This window comes from Anguilla rostrata, chromosome 3, assembly GCF_018555375.3.
Source record: "Anguilla rostrata isolate EN2019 chromosome 3, ASM1855537v3, whole genome shotgun sequence".
NCBI classification, from domain to species: domain Eukaryota; kingdom Metazoa; phylum Chordata; class Actinopteri; order Anguilliformes; family Anguillidae; genus Anguilla; species Anguilla rostrata.
In genome coordinates, this window is record NC_057935.1 from 45,899,821 (window position 1) to 45,917,820 (window position 18,000).

Genomic DNA, 18,000 nt, shown 5'->3' on the forward strand with positions numbered 1-18,000 from the left:
CAGAGAGCTCAGCAGGGCTCATGTGATTTCTTCCAACAGGAGAATTCCTTGGCTTTGTCCCAGTGGTAATCCAAACATTGGATGCATCTTGAAGGCATTGGCTGCCTGTGGGGGGATCTGGCACATTTCAGGGGAATAGCTCCCATTGTTTGAACACATTTCATGTTGTTCCCTTGCAGACCACTTTGCCCATTTCCCTACCAAATTCAGATTTGAATTGGGGTTATATGTGATGCATGCACTCAAAGTGCTAATCATCGTAGGTAGAATTGTCAAAATGACTGTAACTGTTTGAAACTGAGAAAATATGTACAAATAATGTACTGAAGCTGGAGTATGGGGCCAACTTATTGAAGCATACTATTAGCCTTGCCTTTTAAAATATATATATATATTCATACCAGAGCAGGGAAATCATCCCTTTCCCTTAATTAGCAAAATATATACACTGAAAGTCATGTAAGTTTATTGTAAAATGTTCTCAGAGGGCACTATTTACCATGTATTATGAAGCAGGTGATGAGGCATGCATCTCAAAAGTGGAACTTCATTGGTTGTCGTTTTTTTCTATATCTAGCCCAAGTGGCATTTGCTTACCATGTTTCATGTACTTAGTCACTTTGGCTAAAAGTACCTACTAAATTAATTAATTGTAATTGTAATTATTAATAAGTTAATAAGTGGTTTAATTGTTTTGAACATTGCGAAACCATCTGATATAAAGCCTAAAACTGCCCAATTTGTTTAGAGGCTATGCACATGCTACTTGTAGACCCGATCTGCATATGCTGAATTTTTTTTTCATTAGCAATCCTGTGGATGCGTGTCATGTTATTGTCTTCAATATTTTAGCAAAAGCAAAAGTGCCATGATTCAATTATAAACACGGCATGATTTCAGGTCCTGAATATTTCCAACCATTTACACGGTAAAATGTTCAATGTTAAATCAAGTCTGATAGAATGCATTTTACTTGGACAAAATGCATGCGATTCCTCATGTACTATAGTGTTAAATTCATACTGAGCAAGTAGTGCACGCAGGAAGTGAATAATAACAGTCAATCAGCATAGGGATGGACACCAGAATACAAACTCAAAGGACCCAATGAACTTAAAAATTATGAATCAGTAAATGTTTTGTCTTTATTCAAGGGTTTTCTAACATTCTTTTAATACTAGTTCCGGGGGGCAGCATGCAACAGGTTACAAGGTTGACAATTTCCATATTATGGCATAGGCTGGAGACATCGTGCTAAAACACATCGCATCAAATGCTTTCACATATGTCACACAGCACACATTGGATATCAAACACATTGATTGACGGACATTAATGGGTATACTTTTCAAAATGTTTCGCTATCCATGGACCCATTTGAATAGAACAAATTTAAAACCTCAACAAATGCGACGAACTACCATATTCGGCACAGCACGGGGTAAGTGCCGTTTGGTGGACAACACGGTGATCATTGGTCAGCAGAGTAACTTATTTGCATAAACCACGACTTAAATCCAATGGGAACAACCACCTTCAGTGATACAAAGAAGTCAGTGGCAGTCAACTCCTCTCGAGTTGGGAACAAATACGACCAAAGAGAACTTTATTTATGTAGGCCTATTTATTACTTAGTTATTAAGACTATTTATTTTCCGCTGAAGCAATCAATTATGAGTTGCCGAAAAATTAGATTAGGAAATATATGCATAATGCTGTTGACTGTACTCCGTACGGTGCAATGTACAACATTGGAGTACAAAACGTATGAGGAGGATGCTCCCGGAACGGAGATTGGGAGCCTGTCTCATGATCTGAAGATAGAACCGGGGAACAACACGCAGAGAAGTTTTCGCTTTATGGAAGAAGCAAACTCGTCACTGCTTAACTTGGGACCTACCGACGGACTTCTAACAGTCAGAGAGGTCATCGACCGGGAGCAGCTCTGCACTCAGTCAGAGCGATGCCTCATCAACTTTGACATTGTCGCCTTCTACAAAGAAAAGTATCAGCTAATTCATGTGGAAATCGAGGTGATAGATATAAATGACCATTCGCCGCGCTTCGCGCACAATGAATCACATTTAGAAATTTCAGAGAGTTTGGCCGTGGGCACAAGATTCCCATTGGACATTGCAGTGGATCAGGATGTCGGTAACAACTATATTCAAACTTATGAAGTTTCTTCGAACAACCATTTTGGAATTGAAGTGCGTGCCAGGGAGGACGGAGTTAAACACGCTGAGCTTGTACTCTTACAAGCAATGGACAGAGAAACAGAGGACGCCTATTCAATTCAAGTGACCGCAACAGACGGCGGAAGTCCTCCCAGTTCGGGATCCATGAACGTTCACATTAAAGTACTCGATTCCAATGACAACAGTCCAGCGTTTGAGCACAGTTCATACAAAGTCGAGCTTCACGAGGACGCTCCCATCGGTCTTCTTCTGTTAAAGGTGAAGGCGGTCGACCCTGACGACGGCATTAATGGTGAGGTGGTGTATGCGTTTGTCAAAGACTCACCATCCGAGATTACGCGAGTGTTTAAAATAGATCAGTTTTCTGGCGCCGTGACTTTAAAAGCTGCAGTTGACTATGAGACAAGGCGTTCATATGAACTGAACATTAACGCCTATGATTTAGGCGTAGACTCATCCCCATCCGTCTGTAAAGTCTTTGTGAAAGTAACCGATGTAAACGACAACGCGCCAGAAATCCGCATTAAACCAATGACATCAATGACTGATGGAGTGGCCTGTATCACCGAGGCCGCAGCTACGGAGAGTTTTGTGGCTTTAATCAGAACCTCGGACAGAGATTCCGGTTCCAATGGGAACGTGCGCGTCCATTTACATGGGCACGAGCATTTCAAGCTCCAGCAGGCGTATGGTGGTGCCGTCATGATTGTGACCACCACGACTTTGGACAGGGAAAGAAATCCAGAATACAATTTGACAGTGGAAGCTGAAGACCTGGGGGTTCCCCCCTTCAAAACCATAAAGCAATACACGATTAGAGTAAGTGACGAAAACGACAACGCTCCCCTTTTCAGCAAATCAGTTTACGAAGTTTCCGTTATCGAAAACAATTCTCCTGGCTCTTATATTACAACAGTTGTGGCACGCGACCTTGATATAGGTGATAATGGAAAAGTCGTTTACAGGTTAATAGATAGAGACGTGTTAGGAGGAGTGCCTTTATCGACTCTTGTCTCTGTAAACCCAGTGACGGGATCTTTATATTGTGTGAGATCATTCAATTACGAATTACTAAAGCTCTTGGAAGTGAACATTGTGGCCACTGACAAAGGTTCCCCACAGTTATCAGGTACCGCCACAATTAGAATCAAAGTCGTTGATCAAAATGATAATTCGCCATATATTTCATATCCCGTTTTGGACAATGATTTTGCCGACGTGCCTATCCCTTACAATGCACCTTACGGTTACCTTGTGCTTCAAGTCAAGGCTCGAGATGCCGACGAAGGCCCAAACAGTGAGCTTATATTCCGAATTTTAGAGGATAAAAATAAACTTTTTTCAATCAACAAAGACAGCGGAGAAATTGTTTTAAAATACGGCCTGGCAGTCATGCCAGGAGAGATCCTGGAAATCAAGATTGCAGTAAGCGACACGGGGAGATTGCCGCTCTCAAAGAGTGCCACTATCCGCTTCCTTGTCAGAGAAATGTTGCCTTCTGAAGATCGAATTACTGCCGTGCTGCCGTCAAATGACGAGGAATATTCAAGCTTGGACATTTCTCTTGTTGTTATTATCATGCTCGGCGGGGGTTGTGCCCTGCTGCTCATAGCAATCTTGACTGTTGCCGTCTCGTGCAAGCACATACGAAACTGCAGAAACCACGAAGACAAGAAAAGTGTCACTCCTGGCCTTTTTGAAAGGAGCTCCCAAAATATTCACAACTCAAGGGATTCCAGTGTGTTGTCCGAAGCTGGTTATCTGGTCAATGACCAAACTACGTCATCGCTGGACGAGTCGAACAGCCTTTCTGAGGAGAGAAGTGCTGACACTGAGACAACGGTAAGACTACTCACCAAATGACGGTTTCAATATTGCTGACATAATGCACTATGATTCCTTACTGGTGAATAAATTAATATGATGGATGTATCACCAATCTAATGCTTCGTTTTAATTCCTCAGGTTTTCTTTCCTTCAAAGTCTTTTGGTCCAGAAAACCTTCATAGGAAACCTTTTGAACAAGTATCCTTATGGCAGGGAGACAAATACAGTGCACCAAACAGGTAAGTCAAATGACTATGTAATTTACATCAATTAAAGTTGTGCATTTAGACATGAAGGTTTATTGTATTGTTGGCCTTATGCTTTTGTCTAAAAATAAACCATTTAAGGTCACTAAAACGCAATTTCAGTTAAAAAAAAATAAGATTTTTTGTTCAATCTTCATGGAGAACAGTGATAACTGAACAGCCTTGTCAGCAATATCTGTAAGCTGAGTACTAGGTCTGTGAACAAGGCCTGTAATCACAATGTAAATATTCAATGTGTCAAAAACGATCAGATTATATTTCAAATCTTTTGTACAACATTAATTAAATGTCATCTCTTTACATACTATTTGGAGAATGTGGAATAGGCCAGTCAATCTTACATTTTAACTAAGGATTCACCACAGGAAAATAACATTTGGCATTTTCATGCTATAATGAGTGCTCTTACCAAATCTTGTTATAATTAGTAATGCAATGAATAGTGCGTAAATATAATACTGTAAAATATTCAGTGTTAATTTACCTCAAACTGTTTATATAAAAGTTTATAGAGGATGAATCAGTATCTAATGTATTATACCAGAGATGATTTAACATTGCACATTTTATTGTGGGTGGAACAAGTAAAAAGTTACTCAGCCATAGAGATTTGATAGCTATTCAAACTGACACACTTGCAAATTACACCAAAAAAGAACAAGCTCAGGGGAGCCCACAGTTGAAAAATATGGTTTCAGCACTCTCCGATTTGATTTCATGAGCCTGGCCTGGTCAGAATCCCTTTTTAGACAGCAGTGACATAATTTATGTGATGCAGCATTTCAGCATCTGATGTATGTACTTACATTCACAGAGGCCCTGGGAGCACAGATCAGCTGAGTGTAGAAGACAGCGGAAAAGGAGACAGTGACTTCAACGACAGTGGCTCTGACATCAGCGATGGATGCAGACGGAATCCCAAGACTTCATGTCCATTGGAAAACAGTGAGTTTCTGAGTTCCGCACTTTTGTTATTATGTTTGCCAAATGTTACTTTCTAAAAACTGATTTATCTAGTGTAAATCTGCATGTGTCTGTGACTATACTGTCAAATGATCTCAGAATGGACAGACTTGATTGGTAAATCCAATTGTCTTTATGGGCTAAATTGTACAAAGACCAGGTTTCCCGTGCAGAAGTGGTTACGTATATCAATAGGAACTTAATGTTTGAGGTTTTGTACATTTAAGTACTTACATTCAGCAAAGTGCCGTTTTCCTTTTTTACACAAACATATATCTTGCTGTAAAATTACTTGCTTCTAAAATAAGAAATAAAATGAATTCTTATATGAATATGTCACTCATAATGAATAAGCAGTAAAATTTGATTCATGTTTACATCTGCCTGACACATATTTTGCAAGATGGTCCTTATTAAGTAGAGCATATACTGCAATGTTGCATTTTGTGCAATGTCAATAGGCTGCAGTGTCTGCAGAAAATGCAGTGTGCTAGGACTGTAGATCTCTGATAGTAAAAAAAAAATGAAATCATTCTGCCTGTACTGTTGTTGCATAGACCCACAAATCCTTTTCTTTCCTTGCTTGCTTCATATTGAATTTAAATTAATTTGTGTTCCATTTCAGGTTCTTTCCACCCTGCCAACACCATCGCTGTGGCTCAGCAGGGGAGGTATTGTGTAATCCCGAATCTCGCCACTGCCTCCTGCAGGAATGGATACACAGTAGCCTTTTCCCATGCGCCGGTCTACAGCCGTACCTTTGCTAATCCTGCTTCCTGGAGGGACCGCGGCTATGGCGCTAATGTTCCCGAAGCAGTGGGCTCTCACAGATCGCGGATGCCTCTGAGGACGACCATCCCATCTCCCCATGTCTACCGCCACAAGAAGGAGACGATGATGCAACCAGATAATCAGTCCCATCAGAGCCAGGGTATTCCAACAGTACACACTCTATCAGAGGTCGTTTAAACTTCATTTAACTTGTTAAGCCATGCTTATTAAGTAAAGTTGACAACTCTGAGGTGAGGAATATTAGAGCATTCAATATTTCTGTGTGCTGTATCCCTGCTATGCAACACAGCAACTTTCCTTCTCTTGGAATGAATAAGTTAATTATTTAAAATACAACCATAATTTAAAATACAATTACTTTTTCCTACTAATATATGATAAAACATTTTAGTCACACATTGTACATTACCCATGACTGTAAATATTTAGGTGTATAAAATGTTTATATAGATGTTGTTTCTGTATATATTATTTTGTATATATTTGCAGTATTTTCATAATCTTTCCATAAATAAATGTAAATAAAATTTTTTTGAATGTTGCGGATTGTGTGGTGAATACATTTTACGTAGTATGTTGACATTTAATTATATATATATATATATATATATATACATATATATAATTATAACATGATAAATATCAAACTATTTTCATTTAATTTCATTTGACCCTTTAGAATGAGATTACTACTGAATTCGTTTTCTCTTTGAGTCAATACACTTCATCAAAACTCTTGATATGCCACACAGGCATGGTGATATATCACAGCTGCTTCACAGCAAGAAGGTCCCGGGTTTGAAGGCTGGGGCCCTTCTCTGTGGTGTTGCAAGTTCCACCTGGGTTTTCTCCGGGTATTCTGGTTTCTTACCACAGTCCAAAGACTTGTAGGTAACTACCAACAGGGCACTAAAATACTCTACTACAGAACTTCTTTGTTTACAATCGACTAAGACCAGAATTCCTCCTGCCTTGCTTCCATGCAGTGATTTGGACATAGTATCCTGTCCAAAATATTTCCACCGCGGCTCCCTGGTCTACCTCCCGCTCCGCACTACTCAATGCTGCAAAACGTGGGGTGGACTCCAGTGTACTTTGCCCGATGCCTTCCGCACAGACCGATCTTGAGGATATCTGTTTCAAATTAGCTCTTTTCAACGTACGGTCTTTGAACAACACAACACCGCTGATAGCCTAAATGATTACATTACAGATAAAAACGTAGATAAAATGTGTTTAACTGAGACATGGCAGACACCTCAATAATTTATTAATTTAAACGAGGCGACTCCTCCAGGGCACTCATTCATCGAAAAACCCCTCTCCTCTGGCCATTGAGGAGGAGCAGTTGTTGTACACCGCGGTATTATTGAAATGAATGCTGTTGCCATACCAAGTCCCTCATCGTTTGAATGTAAAATTATCCGGTCCTCAACCTCTGTATATTGCAGTAATCTATCGCCCTCCACGACCTTCTGCTGGATTTCTCTCCGAGTTCTCATTACTGACCACTGTCTGTGCCATGTCATCAAATGTATTAGTGCTGGGTGATTTTAACATTCATGTTGATTCTGCTGAATGTAATTCTGCTACAGATTTCCTGTCCCGACTAGGTTGTTTTGACATTAAACAACATGTCAATTCCCCCACACATAACAAGGGACATATAATAGATCTGGTATGCTCCTGTGGTGTAACTCCCTCTAATCTCACTGGCAATGTTCTTCTTATCACAAGATTATGTTGTTTGAAATGTTCATACCTCTGTCCCTGAACAACACCACACGTATTATTGGCTTTATAAATGTAAAAACATCAACCTTGACTTAATGATGGAACTTTTAAATGAATGTCCTGATCCTGTCTCCACCCCTACTGATGAGCTAGTTTCTCACTATAATGACCTTCTCTCCACATATCTACAATCACTTGCCCCTCTTAAATATTGCACAGTTTCCTTCACTTGCGCTGAACCCTGGTACGCTCCTGAATTACGACTGATGAAGTCCCATGGCCATCGCTTAGAACGCCTGACAAAGAGAACTGGTCTAGCATAGTTCAAAATGCTGCAGCACGAATACTGACCCACACAAAGACATTCGATCACATCTCTCGAATCCTGTACAAACTTCATTGGCTGCCAGTAAAATTCAGAATACAATTCAAAACCCTCCTGCTAACCTACAGTGCACTTCATGGTTTAGCTCTGGCCAATCTCACTGATTTTCTCCTGGACCACACATGCGCTCGCTCACTCCGCTCCTCCTCTGCAAGACTTTTAACTGTCCCCCAATCTCGCCACTCCACTCTTGGTGATTGGGCTTTCTCCTATGCAGCACCAAACTCTGGAACACACTCCCTCCCCACATCCGGAATTCTGAGACTCTCCACTTTTAAGAAACATTTAAAAGCTCCTCACTCTAGCTTTAACCTGAACAGGACAAAGCTATCCTCTCCCCATGGCACTTTTATTTATTTTATTTATTCATTTATTACTAATATTTAATTTAATTTTGTTTTTTAAAATCCATTTCCTGTAAGTGCAGTGTCTTGTCATTTTTTGCCCATTACCATGTAAGGTGACTTTGAGTGTTCAGAAAGGTGCCCATTATTATTATTATTATTATTATTTCTCTGGCAGTCTGATAGAAAAGAGGTATAGCAAAGTGTCTGGAAGGGGAGACTATATAACATTATTGTTACATTAAACGGTGAACTCATTGTGAATGTATTACCGCAATTATTGCTGCTTACCATGCATTGGAAAACATATGTATTTAACAAAGTGAAAATAGTCAAGTACAGTATAATGATTTATATAACATATGCAGAAAACAAAGCAATACACTTGTTGGTGGCTTTGAACACAAATCTCTTAAGTGCAAATGAGTTCTGCATGAAGCCTCAATTATGGCTGCCATCTTTTGGTGCTGTATATAGCAATAATGCTGTGAAGAGGCCAAAAACAATATTCACTTGACTATCGAAAAGTTTCATATTTTGACTTTGATGAGGGAATGCCACTTGGGTTCAGCCAATTGTCTACGAAAGGATGAAATGACAATATTCCAAGTCCATTCAAATGGACATGATCACAAATACCCACCAATCCCAATGAACGTTCACTTTGTCACAACCACATAATCTGATAGCTCCCTTTTTTAATGGTTTGGGCATGTATGGCTGCCACACGTACTGGCTCACTTGTCTCCATTGATGATGTAACTGCTGATAGAAGCAGCAGAATGAATGTGTGCTTCATCTTGCAGCAAGACAATGATCCCAAACATATAAAGCAACAAAGGAGTTTTTCAAAGCCAAGATTCAAAGGAAAATTCTTGACTGGTCAAGTCATTCACCCAATCTAAATCCAGTAGAAAATGTGTTACATATGCTGAAAAAAAAAACATGATGCAACTAGCCTCAAAAAACAAGCTGAAGATGGCTGCAATACAGGCCTGACAGAGCATCAACAGAGAAGATACTGATCCCCATGGTGATGCCTATGGGTCAAGGCTTCAAGCAGTCATTGCATGTTTAGTACAAAAGGACTAAAAAAGACTAATTTTATTTACATAACATTAATATGTCCCAAATATTATCCAAACATTATGGTAGGCAGTGTTAAAAAGTGCTGCAATTTCTACATGCTGAAAACAAAATGCATAAAAAGGCTTTAATACAATCTTTAACCACATGTGAATTGTCTGATTACAAATATTAAAATTGTGGGGTGTATGGCCAAATCAAGAAAATATATATTTTCACATTTCTCCAGAACATTATGAGGGTTCTGTATGCAGATATATTCTTATTCCTCTGCCTCCATCTAGTGGCGGTTATAGAAATAACTGAATTAATTTCATACTGGATGTAATGCTATATGCTCAGCAATTGATATTATGCTTGGTTACTTACACAGTTTGCAGCTGGATGGATAAAGGAAGTTCAACAGCACAGCCCAACAATGGGGTTTGAACACATAATATTTTGTTTGAAAATCATGTTGAAATGTGACCTTTTCTGCACATTTAATCATAGAAAGTGTGATCGCTGCCAGAAAGAAATAAGGGATTTATCCCCAAATCTCATGGTAACTTGAGAGAAGTTAATTCTCAGAAGCTAATATGAAAATGCGTAAAATTGAAGTGAAAATAAAATATTTGCTTGCATATGAATTATGAAGTAGTATTTATCACTTTGGGGCATTCATTTTCCTGCACCTGGCCACAAATACAAATATCATTATCAATAATGGGTCTATTACCCTATTTTAAAAGACACAAGCTAACACACTCTTTCAATGTACCTGAAAGTCAATGCAGAGCACAATTTCACAAGGTGTCACTGTTGCAAACTTTGGGAATTAAGAAATACAAATTGAACACTTTTTTCCCTGCTAAAGAGTGTAACTTTAATGAGTTTTCTACTGATTAAGATCACTGGTAGTGTCTAGCATTCAGACAATTGCTTCCATTTTCTGCAGCAACCTGATTGTTCTGTTTTAATTAACATCAGGATTACCATGGTGATAAACACGTGTGGAGGGAATGAAAGTAAATGAAATGACTTTAAATGAGAGATGGCCTTGTTCAATCACACACTTTTGTAGCTTTACCTCCTGATTATTGGAATGCTTGCATGTTAATAGATGTTAATGGATGGATTGATGTTGAGAAACCTGCTCTTCCTGATCACTGGGTTTTCCTCTGCATTTAAAATGTGAAGAAGCATACCATTATTCTGATCTGAGAATTATCTGAAGACACATCTTATACATTGGGTTTCATTCATCTGTTTTGTCAATTCACTTTAAACCTGTTATGGCTAAAACATATTTATGCATTTCCAAGCTACACAGGACATCACATGCTTACATTCAGCATGTTTATTTTGTTATAACACACATGAGCATTCAGATAATATGGGTTCAATCAACATTTGTCAAAATAAAAATAAATGGTTTTACTGCATGTATTGATATTGGGTACTTAGTTACAATGTAAAGTTTTTGTTGTATGTACATAGTGTGATATCACAGGCAGTATCACAGTTGCTTTTCATGAAATACATAAATAGGATCACTAGGCTATCATAGCTAAAAAAAAAAAATGCACTGTACCATTATGCACCAATATACGCATCGCAAGCCCACTTTGACACTTTGATTGGGGCCAACAATAAATGAATAAATAATGAACAAGTTTAGTGGTACAGTATTTAAACCAGACAAAAATGATGTCAGTTATTACTCAGATTTAGTCACAAGGAACATGCGCCATGTTGTTGATTTTCACACATAGCAATGACTTATGACGCACCCATCTTCTATAATGTACTTACAGTTGTTTTGTAAATAGTAAAAACTATGCAAATTATAAAGCAAGCACACACACACACACACACATACACACACACAAACACATAAATGTATGGATGAATTCATAAAGTAATTAATAAATACCTTGATGTACATATGCTACATAAACCTCTCTCAATAATTGAATCACTCTGTCCTTATTTACTGTGATAATCACTTTTACCACCAGGGGAAGCCAAAGTATTACACGCAGTTTGTTTGTGAGTGCGGACACACACACATTTCTGTATCTGACCTTACGCAGTCTTACAATAGCAGACCCTTAGTTTCCTGGTAGCCTGTTTATACAACCATCCTTCATCTGTGTTCCACTTTTTTAAAAGTCTGCGGCGAACTTAAGTTAGAGACTGAGTTTTTCAGGCAAAACAGATGGTAAATGGAACCAAAGATTTGCAACCTACTCGATGAAAGAAAATGTTCTGATTTATTTCTTTTGGAGAAAATGAAATACAGTGTCCTGGAAGAAAAATAGCAAATTCAGAAGCAGATTTCAGGATCTACAGAATGCTGCCAACTAGATGTGTTTGGTAAGGAGCAACTGCCTGCACCATAGATTTTCTAATCAGTGTTGTTGGAAAAGAGGCTAAATTAAATCTGGGTCCATGTAAAGCTTCTCTACACTGGGTATGAATGTTCGTGAGCAAATTGGATATTACAGTATGTATAAGTAGAGATAGTTCTCCTCATGGATTTTCAAGTATAGAATTGTAATTTTCATAAGATGCTTGTCTGGGCACATACTGTCAATTCTTTTTTTCATTGGAAGTGCTGTGTGAATGTTGTGTGAGAGTTCTTCCACTGATACAGGTCAGTACTTGATAGTTCTCAAATCTGTTTTTACAGATGTTACTTTGACACGGCATCTGTGTCCTTTTTTGTAGAATGCAATTTCTTGTTTAGTGAGCCCACATCAAAACGAACAAGAGAAGGATTTGTGAGAAATTACCATGTTTTTGTAGATCATAACTCCTTTGAAGGTAGTGCGCGCAGTATACCTGTCTAATGGCGTAATAAAAAATTTAAAATTAAAAAATTTAAAATATATTAATTTGAAATTCCTCTTCTTCATTCTTCCAATAGATTCGGAGTGAAAATCTTCCCATTAAAAGAGTCTGATCTACTGATGATTTTACTGACTAAACCATATGAGGGAAGATCAAAGGACTATTAGATCTGAAGATTATTATCTGCTATATTATCCAAAACATATCGTGCTCATATAATTTTTATCTCACATTCTCCCATGTGGAGAATTCTGAATGAAGCAAAACAACCCCCAGCCCCCATCACATAAACAACCAAAGTCACGCTGGTCATTCCCATGAACCCTATGCTAAGCATATGATGCTTCAAACAAACTGCTGTTCGGAAGGTCGGAGAGATTTCCGAAATTTTGTTTGTAACTTGCGAAACACACATTCCAAAGTCCACGCCCACTCTTCACAGCGATTGCAATGGGCAGGGTTTCAGGTGATCTGCAATTTATCAAATATTGTTTACAAGTTCTCAAAAACCATCAGTAAACATTAGAAGAAGAAGAAGAAGAAGAAGAACAACAACAGCTACACCACTGACATTAAAGATGCCTTCACTTGACAAGCATCAAAACGCTCAACATGGCGCCAAACCATTAAATACCTATGGAGGGAGCATTGATGCCTGACTTGGCTGCAATGCTGAGCCTGGCATAGCGCACAGCTCAAAATAATGTCAAGTTGCGGTCCTCAAAGTTGTAATTGTTTGAACTTTCATAGCACGTCCAATCACATCACAACTTTGTATGCAGCAGGCTTACGTAAACATGGAAGAGCATTTTGGGATAAACCCAGGATTTTTGGTTTCACAAAGCAAGGTCACAATTTCGCATTTAGCATACTGCGGACGACTTACTATTATCACCACTATCACAGTTTTCAAGATGGATGATGTCAAGTCTCAACAGCCGATGGCACTCGATTCTTCTCACGCGTAGTCGCTGCCTTACTCGCCGTTGAATGCAGCATTGCTTGTCATTTGAAAGAGGCTTATGCCAAGCTATGTGTATTTGTAAAGCACATTTAAAATGACTGTCAACCAAAGTGCTGTGCAATTATTAAATGCACAGGTGTGTAAAACAGGGGAGAAAATAATAATGCACAAAAATACAATAGTAATGCACAAAAATACAAAGTATTTCACTAATAATATACAAAAATCCAGCTAAGAACAAGAACATATCTTGCTAAAAGGCAAGGGGGAAAAACAGGGGAATTGAGAAGTGATTTTAGTGTTTATGGAGGGTTCAGACATAATGAAAAGAAACAGTCTCAGGGTGGCTGTAGCAAAGGCCATATCACCCTTCACCTTTAACCTATTTACATGAAAAGTGTGTTCACCAATATGCACATTTGTGTGACTGTTTGCATTATGATTATGAAGTCAAACAGAAGTAGCTGAATTCTTGGATAAAATCCCACCCCTCTCTATGACAGACAATGATCGACAACCCTGCCTGATGTGGTTGAACAACGCACCATATTAACCAGCTCGATTTATAGCATGTGGAAGCCAAGTCCAGATCTAGGCTTTGACAAAATGATAATGTTGTGCTGGTGGGGTCAGCTACAGTTTCTCAAAGTGCTATTGGGGAAAGTTCTTCAAGATCATCTGCCACTGGCCAGATAACGAGCGCAAATCAAGATGTTGTACCCCTCCTCCCCCCTTCCCCCGCCTCTTCCCTAGGGTGAATGGAAATGAGAAAACTAATATGGTCCATCAATTAATCTAAGTGACTGGGCTGTGTAATTAGCTTGCATGCTGTGCTCCTCGTGTACCCTCAGACCATTAGTGGTTTGTAGCTTGGTTGGAAGGGTTGGCTTCTTGCTCCAACCTCTACATATGGTAGAGACCTGTGCGTTAAATGTTGACTTTTTCTCTCTCTCCAAGGGGTACCCTTCTCACTCTGTATTGCTGTACTATCAAACACTACACATTCCATATACCATTATTTAATTTTGGTACACCGCATGATACAATTTCAGTAAAAAAATGACAGCATTGCATCTTTTTTTAAACTATCTGTCTCCATATAATTCCATTCTAATGAATATTACAGGAAAGTTTATTAAAGAAAAGTTGTAATCAATGCCAAATATATATTTTATTTATTTTCAGTAAGTAAGTAATAAAACTGGCTTTTAAAAACCTTGCCTTGCCTGGCAAAACTGCCCTTCCAATATCTCATTGTATCACAGTTCCCATCAACTATTTCACCAACATCTCATAGATGCCACATAGAATGACTCTGCAATGAACAGAGATACATAAGAAAAGACAGGAACATTATACTGACATGCCAATTTTCTTGATAGACAGAGGACAAGTAACCACATGTGTATAGTGATTGATTTCGAAATCCATAAAAATCATGACATATAGCAGATAGCATGAATACCAGCGCACATGCGTTTTTAGCATGACCAAATATGATATAAATAAAAACTATTCAAATTTCTGTGTAGCACAGAGTCAGGGTTCTCCTCACTTATGTAATAATGTGTGATTTCTCAAAATGTTACTAGCATTGTCTTGTTGATCAGAATATTGCATGCATCTTCCTCTGGCTGACTGCATAGTGACTATACATGTTTGACATTTTATGGTGATTTTAAGGGTTATTTTCCTCTTCCTCTGAAGAATGTCTGTATCAGAAATATCTATTCATCTCAGAACTGTATTGTAGGTGTCATGTTGTGAATGTCTGCTTTTCTGAGAAGAAGGGCTCTTCAGCAACTTGCCTTATGCCAGTGACTTATTCTGGACAAAATTGCAGATGGAAACACCTATGTTGGCATTGCACAACAAAATACTGTTGAATTTTAAGGTATCAAACATCAGGTTGCTAATGCTATTGTATAGCGTATGGTAGAATTTACCACAAAACAAGTGTATACATGTCCAAGAGGTATCACTATTAATTCAAAAACAAATATTTTGCTTTGTATTAGTAGCAGAGACTGCAGTAGTAATACTAGGTACAGACCTGGGTGAAAACCTGGGTTTTTGTTTTGGATTCAAATACTTTTCTGTGCTCCATTGATCTTGCCTGATGTAATTGACTAGAAGGCAGGGTTTGCACTTTTTGAGAGTATTTCATTGGTTCCAATTCACCAGACAAGATCAGTAAAGTGTAGAAAAGTATTGGAATCCAAAACAAATACGTATTTGACCCAGGTCTGACTAGGTAGTAAACGTAATACCGGTAGTTTGTCATTTATCAGGTCTGATGGAATCCAAAAGTTCGCAGGCAGTAGAATAATTGCTTTTCATTCTATTAAATATGGCTTATTGAACAAATACAAAACAGCAGTAAGAAGCATTTACGGTAGCTGAGTCATGGGTGAGATGCGCTCGGGTAAATGAGAGAGGATGCTTCAAGGGGTGCGTCTCAAGAAAAAAAATGACAGAAGACGATGCGAGACATGGCAGGTCTTCATTTGGAAGGCAGTTTATTCCACCTCTGGGGAGATACAGAGGAGAACGATCAAGACTTCCAGTTTGGCAAAGTGAGAGATAAGAGGGACATTCAGCCAGTTCATACTGATCTCAGGGGAGCAAATGTGGGGTGAGAGGAATGATATTTTCCACTGAAAATAAAGAGCACCTGCAAGGTAAACACAGTGGTAACCAAGGACCTACATTTTCAAATGAAGATGAGTGGCAACAACAAAGCATTGTTGAGAACTGTGAAAGAGAGAATGTTGAGAAATGGTTACAAGCTGAGGAAAAATTAACCTTAATACATTTCAGAGGATTCTGTCATGGTCTTGGTTCTTAAATAAATTGCTCCACCCTTACCTACCTCTGAAGTGGTTCGAGGGTAATTTAGGAGAAAACTTTGTCAATGTTGGCAGCCATTTAGCTTATATACAATATGACATTAAATTATAACATGACTTGACGTGACGTAACATAATGGCGAGAACAGGCCATTCAGCCCACCAATGCTAGATAGTATCTATTTCAGAAATATTCCACAGGATAAACAACTAACTGACAAGATGTTAAGTTCAGTGATGGTTCATAATTATGCTACTGGTATGTATAGATAAATACAGTACTCCTCGTCTTTAATCATTTGGGTCATTTGGGTCATTAGGTAAATTAAAATGTCTAGCATATCTGTGTAAACCTATTGTATATTCTGACAGTTGCAATACCAGTAGTCTAGTTTTAAATGGAGTGTAGCCAACCTGCTTAAGGAGAGGAACACCAATAGATATTGTCTCTAACAAAAGCCAGTCTCCTACAAATGCTGGTGCTTACTTGCATTGTAAGCAAGTGCCCATAAAAAAAACAAAGGTGTTAATGGTTAATGGAGGTGCTTTGGTCAGGATTTTGGTGGCCATCTCACCTGATTGGTGGGTGCAGGTCCCCTCAAGGCTTTTGAAAGAGAAACTCTGCAACCTACTAGACAAAGCCTCACATTAGTTAGCATTCATCACAAAGGTAAGATCTGTATTTTGATCTGGTTCCTTTTCTGTTATTGTCAGGAACTGACGTAGAGTTCAAGAGCATGCAGCCAACTCACATTCAGAGTTAAAACAAAATCCTCAAACTGTCTTATGTTCTGGGACCATTATGTCAACAATTAGTGTTGATCAGCTTAGTGTGAATAATAAGTCCACCCCACCTTCAGTACTTTTGGTCAGCTCTGCCAATGCACAAGATTGTCTGGGTCCCATTGGTGGAGTCTTGGTCCCTTTCTTTCTTTCTCTTTGGGGTGAAGTTGTATGAAATCACATTTCAGGACGGTAGAAAGATGAACCCCCTCTCCCTCTACTGAGATAAAAAGGCCAGATAGGTATTTGCAGAGAGAGAGAAATGGAATGTTCCTACATTGTTCAACAATTTACCAGGTGTACCCTGCAGTGAAGAGCAGTGGTCTACTACCCCAACCCCGGTGAGACACAGGGTGGTTTGTTTTTTTGTTTTGTTTTAAAAATCAGACAGGAAAAGGAGATCCAATAAACCAGGCAAGGTAATAGCTGCATAATCAGCTGCTTTAATTGATCAGCTAAGTGCTGAGTTTGAACAAAAACCAGCACATGCAGCTCCCCAGGAACAGTGCTGCATACCCCTGATATAGTGGAACTGTCACAGTCTGGACAAGGAGCTGACTGGAGCCTCCATTTTAAAAGGGACAAATTAAAGGATTATTAGGTTAACAACAGCCACAAGCGAGGGAAAGACAGTTATGTGTTAAGATATGTGAAGAGTGTATAAACAGCATAAATTCTGTGTATAAAAAAAGAGTTCATGTGAGACCACTAGGGACCAAATGACCATAATTAGGCATACTAGCTCAGAGGTGATATTATGCTGAATATTCTTTGGAAATATTCTTGAATTTCAGCAAAACAGAAAGGGAGAGATTCATGGATTAACAAACTCAAGGAAAATAAAGATGCAAGTTTAGGAGTTCCAACTTTTCTCTCACACAAGCATGCATAGACATTTTATTTTCTTTTGGTGTTATGAATGTTGCACAGAACAGGAGTTGTTGAGGAGAGTGGAAATGGGAAAGAGGAAGAGC

At 38.7% G+C, this 18,000-nt stretch overlaps 1 protein-coding gene across 1 annotated transcript; it reads left to right on the forward strand.

The window, feature by feature from the left end:
* Positions 1-1,483: 1,483 nt before the first annotated feature.
* Positions 1,484-6,573, forward strand: LOC135250995 (protocadherin-8-like). Its single transcript, XM_064327911.1, has 4 exons — positions 1,484-4,040; positions 4,164-4,264; positions 5,106-5,236; positions 5,880-6,573. Exons 1-4 carry the CDS (start codon positions 1,521-1,523, stop codon positions 6,221-6,223), a joined length of 3,096 nt encoding a protein of 1,031 aa, XP_064183981.1. The 5' UTR covers positions 1,484-1,520; the 3' UTR covers positions 6,224-6,573.
* The last annotated feature ends 11,427 nt before the right edge of the window (positions 6,574-18,000 follow it).